General features: G+C 40.7%; 1 protein-coding gene across 1 annotated transcript; it reads left to right on the plus strand.

Annotated features, from left to right (window-relative positions):
- The first annotated feature begins 5,030 nt into the window (after positions 1 to 5,030).
- Positions 5,031 to 5,717, plus strand: LOC138890555 (uncharacterized). Its single transcript, XM_070173950.1, has one exon. It carries the CDS (start codon positions 5,031 to 5,033, stop codon positions 5,715 to 5,717), a length of 687 nt encoding a protein of 228 aa, XP_070030051.1.
- The last annotated feature ends 201 nt before the right edge of the window (positions 5,718 to 5,918 follow it).

The raw sequence follows: 5,918 nt of genomic DNA on the forward strand, positions 1-5,918 counted from the left end.
CAACTTTAGCTGAAATGCCTCAAATTACCCTACGGACCTCCAAGTACGAATCTGAATGCATACTTAAGTCAAAATCACCATACGAAGCTGTTGACATCATCCAAAACTCATTCCGGCCACTTAAGATTCCAAAACTATATTCTTTCTTTCAATTCAACTCTGAATCATCTGGTAACTGAATTCAACCAGTCATATGTGCAGATCGAGTTTTGGATGACCCAAGAGCATTTCGGCTCCAAAGTTATCGATAACTGTTTGGGATTACGAGTATGGGAATAGCTTCGTATGGTGATTCTATATTAGGACCACGTCCGAAAGTGGATTTGGAGGTCCGTGGGCCATTTTGGGGTCATTTGGTGAAAGTTAGAAATTTGAAGGTTTTTGAGAAGTTTGACCGAAAGTGGACTTTTTGATATCGGGGTTGGATTCCGATTTCAGAAGTTGGAGTAGGTACGTAATGCCGAATATGACTTGTGTGCAAAATTTGAGGTCAATCGGACGTGATTTGATATGTTTCGGCATCAAATGTAGAAGTGTGAAGTTCTAAAGTTCAATAAGCTTGAATTGGAGTGTGATTCATGGTTTTAGAATTGTTTGATGTGATTTTAAGGCTCAAATAAGTTCGTAATGTGTTTTGGGACATGTTTGTGTAATTGGTTGAGGTCCCGAGGGCCTCGGGTGGATTCCGGTAGTTAACAAATCGAATTTGGAATTTGAGGAAGAGTTGAGGCAGCTGATATCTAGTGTAACCTCACGTGCGAGGTTTTGGCCGCATGTGTGGAACCGTAGAAGTGGACTAGGAGTCGCAGAAGCAGAGTGGGACAGTTAGGGGAAGGACCGCAGGTGCGGAGTCTTGCCTGCATCTGCGCAAGCGCAAAAGCGAAAAAATGGGCACAGCAGCGGAAGAGGATCGCAGGAGCGAGATTTTGACCGCACTTACGGAGCCACAAAAGCGGATGTTGGTCTGTAGGTGCGGAAGGTCGCTGGGCAAAAGGTTTTTTTATAAAAATGGGAATTGGCCATTTTTCTCCCATTTTTTACTTGGTTGGGGCAATTTTGGAGAGCTTCAAAGGGGGATTTTCATCAAGCAACACAAGGTAAGTGATCCCCACTCATCATAAGTAAAATACATGGTTTGTATAAGGATTTAAACATGGAGATTATTGTGGGGTTTTGGTAGAAAACCTAGAAATTCTTATTTTTAGATTTTGACCATAAAATTGGACATGCAATTTGGAATAAGTTATATATTTGAGTCTGCGGTGTTATGGGTAAAGTTTATCTTCAAAAAAATCCGGAATCTGGGCATGCGGTCCTGGAAGTGATTTTTATCGACTTTTCAAGCGGAGTTGAAAATTGTTATAAATTGAATTGTTATGAGTATTTGAGTATATATTTATGGGTTTCCATAATTATTGACCAGTTTGGAGTGTTGGGAATCAGTTTGAGTCATCGGAAGGGATTGTGAGCTGGTTATGGAACTTTGGAGCAAGGTAAGTCTTCTTTCTAACCTTGTAAGAGGGAATTAACCCCATAGGCGAACTAAATTAATACATACTTCTATGTGTGGGGGATACGTACGCACTAGGTGACGAGAGTCCGTACATAGCTACTAATTATGCCTATATCCGTGTAGTCCTAGGTTTACACTGTGATTTGCTGATACCGTTATTTATCTTGTTATTTACTTGCCTTGAAAGGAATTTAGATCGAGTATACTTATTAAGTGCCTTGAAATGGGTTGAAATTGAGGATTTCGAGGCTTGAAATTTTTTATTGGATTTCATATGTTGAAAAGAATTAAAGAATATAATAATAATAATTATTTGAGAAATTTTATGTGTAACCGTGTCACAATTATATTCCGCGAGCAGGGTAAATTTTTACTACTCTCATGGGAGCGGGCCGTTCGCCTCGGCAAGTTAAATAGATGCATCTATGGTTCTCTCCGTTCGACCCACGGCAGTGCACATTTTATATTTATATGTTGGTTTGGGCCGTTCGACCCTCGTCAGTGCTCAGTTTATATATATGTGTTGGATCGGGTCATACAACCTCGGCATGATTGAATTAATTGTTTTGGAATTCATAATAAATGATATTGCCTCATTGGCTTGAGATAAACTGTTAAAAGATGAGAAATGAATTTGAAGATTTTTTAATTATAAAAGAATTATTTATTTACTTCAAAATAATGAGCTTACAGCCATTTTATTAAATCATATCATTGGCATTTTATTTATAGCTCATAAAAAGTGTCGGAGTCGACCCCTTGTCACTACTTCTTCGAGGTTAGACGGGATACTTATTGGGTACGCGTTATTTTCGTACTCATACTACACTTGTTGTATATTTTGTTGTATAGGCACATGTATGTCTAGTGGCCTTGTGGGCGCATCGGCGCGGTTGATACGGGGACTTAGGTGAGCTGCATCTTATGTTACGATCCGCAACTAGCAAAGTCTCCTTCAAAGTATTTATATTTATTTCTCTCCTACCAATGTTTTATTCCGGACAGATGATGTATTTTATTTTATTTTTCCTAGTTGATCCTCATGCACTTGTGACGCTGGGGATGATTATGGGTTATTCCATATTGAAATTTGCTAAAACCATTATTATTCATCATTTATTACATAATCAAAGGAAATTTTGATTTCAAAAATATTAAAATGAGAACTAAATTAACTATTTGGTGTTGGCTTGCCTGATAGTAGTGTCCAGCGCCGTCACGACCTTGAACAGATTTTTTGTCGTGACAGTATATATAGTCAGTCTATTCATGTGTTTCCTGTAGCAGAAATCAATTTAACAAATCGACAATAAACTCGGTAAACATTGTGTCATAGCAAATCTTTATGTTTGGGAGGATTTCCAAGAAAGGATCATGTAATCTGTATCACTGTATGGACCCCTTCGTAAAAGGAGTCAAATATAACTGTAGATCCCTGCTCGAGGAAAAATTGTAACTGTCTGCTAGTTTTATCTTCCCACTAGGGTTCCATAAATCGATGTTTAAATACAAATCTTTCTTCATAAATATATAAGATTGGAAAGAAGTAGTTACCTTTTTGTCAAAATCTAAAATTTCCCAGACTTAGAGTTATTGAAATACTCTTAAGATTTTCTTGAAAAAATCTATATATTACATGTAGTTGTTAAGTTAGAAGATGGATTAAATGGCCAAATATATAGAAGAGGGTATTAAAGCTCATCTCAATAAAGTATTTATGATGTAGAGCTCATCCTTTCCTTTAACCCTTCAAAACGGAGCTTTAAAATAATAGTCTCAGTCTCTCTCCCGAAGAAGGCTTTAGTGAAGCTTGCCGCAGGGGATGTGATACATGCACATCGAGCACGCCCCTATTATTTCATATTAGTGTTAGAACTCTCGACATGCAGATAACTATATTTATTTACGTAGCCTGGGGGAGCATGAGAAGAATTTGAGAGTGGTGCTTCAAACATTGCGAGAGTAGAAGCTATATGCTATGTTCTCCAAGTGTGAGTTTTGGCTAGAGTCAGTGGCATTCTTGAGGCATGTTTTATTAGGAGAGGGTATTAAGGTGGATCCCAAGAAGATTGAGGCAGTTTAGAGTTGGCCACGTCCCACTTCGGTGACTGGGATCGGAAGTTTCCTGGGGCTAGTAGGTTATTATCACCGATTTGTGTAGGGTTTTTCCTCCGTTGCAGCACCTTTGACTAGATTGACCTAGAAGGGTGCTCCCTTCTATTTGTTCGATGATTGTGAGGCGAGTTTTCAGAATCTCAAGACAACTTTAACTACAACACCGGTTCTAGTGCTGCCTTCCGGTTCGGGGATATATAATGTGTATTGCGACACTTCACGCGTTGGCTTGGGCTGTGTATTGATGCAAGAGGGGCGCGTTATTGCATATTCTTCACATCAGTTGAAGATTCATGAGAAGAATTATCCTGTTCACGACCTAGAGTTAGCAACGATTGTCCATACTCATAAGTTATGGAGGCATTATCTATATGGGGTGTCATGTAAAGTTTATATTGATCATCGCAGCTTGCAGCATTTGTTCAAGCAGAGGGATCTCAATTTGGGGCAGTGTAGATGGCTTGAGTTACTGAAGGATTATGACATTACCATTCTTTATCACTCGGGCAAGGCAAAGTCGTAGATGCCTTAAGCAGGAAAACAGAGAGTATGGGTAGCTTGGCATTCATACTAGTAGAGGAGAGGCCACTAGCTTTGGACATTCAGTCCTTGGCTAACAGACTTGTGAGGTTGTACATTTTAGAGCCCAGCCAGATTCTAGCATGTATAGTCGCCCAATGTAGTTGACCAGTCTTCGTAATTGGGACAGATCAAGGCCCGACAGTATGATGATTCGCATTTAGCATTCCTCATAGAGACGGTACTACTGGGTGGTGCTAAGGAGGTTTCTATCGGCGATGATGGTGTTCTGTGACTCCAGGGTCGCGTATGTGTTCCTAATGTTGACGATTTGAGGGAGAGGATTCTTGAGGAGTCACAGAGCTCGTGGTATTCTATTCATCCAGGTGCTACGAAGATGTATCGTGACTTGAGACAGCACTATTGGTGGCGGAAAATGAAGAAAGACATAGTTGTATGTAGCTAGGTGCTTAAATTTCCAGCAGGTCAAGTATGAGAACCAGAGGTCAGGAGGCCTATTTCAGCAGATGACCTACCTGAGTGGAAGTGGGAGCGCATCAGTATGGACTTTATAGTTGGGTTGCAGCAGACATTGAAGAAGTTTGATGGAGTTTGGGTCATCGTCAACAGGTTGACCAAGTCGGCACACTTTATTCCGGTTGTGACTACTTATACTTCAGATAGGTTGGGTCAGATCTACATTAGGGAGATAGTTTGATTGTACGGTGTTCCTGTTTCCATCATATCATATAGAGGCCCTTAGTTTACTTCTCATTTCTAGAAAGCCGTACAGAGTGAGTTGGGTACCCGTGTAGAGCTCAGTACGTCATTTCACCCGTAGACTGACAGGCAGTCGGAGTGGACAGTTCAGATCCTAGAGGACATGCTTAGAGAATGTGTGATTGATTTTAGAGGGAAGTGGGATCAGTTCTTGCCTTTGGTAGAGTTTGCTTACAACAACAGTTATCAGTCCAGCATCGAAATGGCTCCATTTGAAACTTTATATGGCCAGCGATGTCACTCTCCTATCGGGTGGTTTGAGCCTGGTGAGGCAAAGTTGTATGGTACAAATTTGGTGAAAGATGCCTTGGAAAAGGTAAAGTTGATTCAGGAAAGACTTCGCATAGCTCAATCCAGACAGAAGAGTTATGCAGATCAGAAGGCATGGGATGTATCATCCATGGTCGGCGAGAAGGTTCTCTTGAATGTCTCACCAATGAAGGGTATTATGAGATTCGGAAAGAAGGGCAAGTTGAGCAGCAGGTTTATATGCCCATTTGAGGTGTTAAGGCAAATTGGGAAGGTTGCTTATGAGATTGCTTTACCCCCCAACTTATGGGGAGTTCATCCAGTTTTTGACGTGTCTATGCTTTGGAGGTATCACGCTGACTTGTCTCATGTGTTAGACTTCAGTACTATTCAGCTAGATGAGAGCTTGGGTTATGAGGAGGAGCCAGTTAAGATCCAAGAAGATTTCTGCAGTAAAGGTCCAATGAAGGGGCCAACCAGCCAAGGAGGCGACCTGGGAGTCCGAGGAGGACATACTGAGCAGATATCTACACTTATTTAGAACTTCAGGTATGAATCTAAACTGGTTCGATGACGAACGTTAGTTTAAGAGGTAGAGAATGTAACGGCCTGACCGGTCGTTTTACTTTCTAGAACCTCGTTCCCCTGAATAAGACTTCCCGTACTTTCTTTAACTGATTTATGACTTGTGGGGATGGTTGGTTCGGGATTTAGAAGAGTTTGGGTTGAAATCGGAACACTT

Source organism: Nicotiana sylvestris, chromosome 4 (assembly GCF_000393655.2).
Source record: "Nicotiana sylvestris chromosome 4, ASM39365v2, whole genome shotgun sequence".
NCBI lineage: Eukaryota > Viridiplantae > Streptophyta > Magnoliopsida > Solanales > Solanaceae > Nicotiana > Nicotiana sylvestris.

What these genes read in the sequence shown, in the direction of transcription:
- LOC138890555 (XM_070173950.1), top strand. Translation starts at nt 5,031, where the DNA reads ATGCTTAGAGAATGTGTGATTGATTTTAGAGGGAAGTGGGATCAGTTC.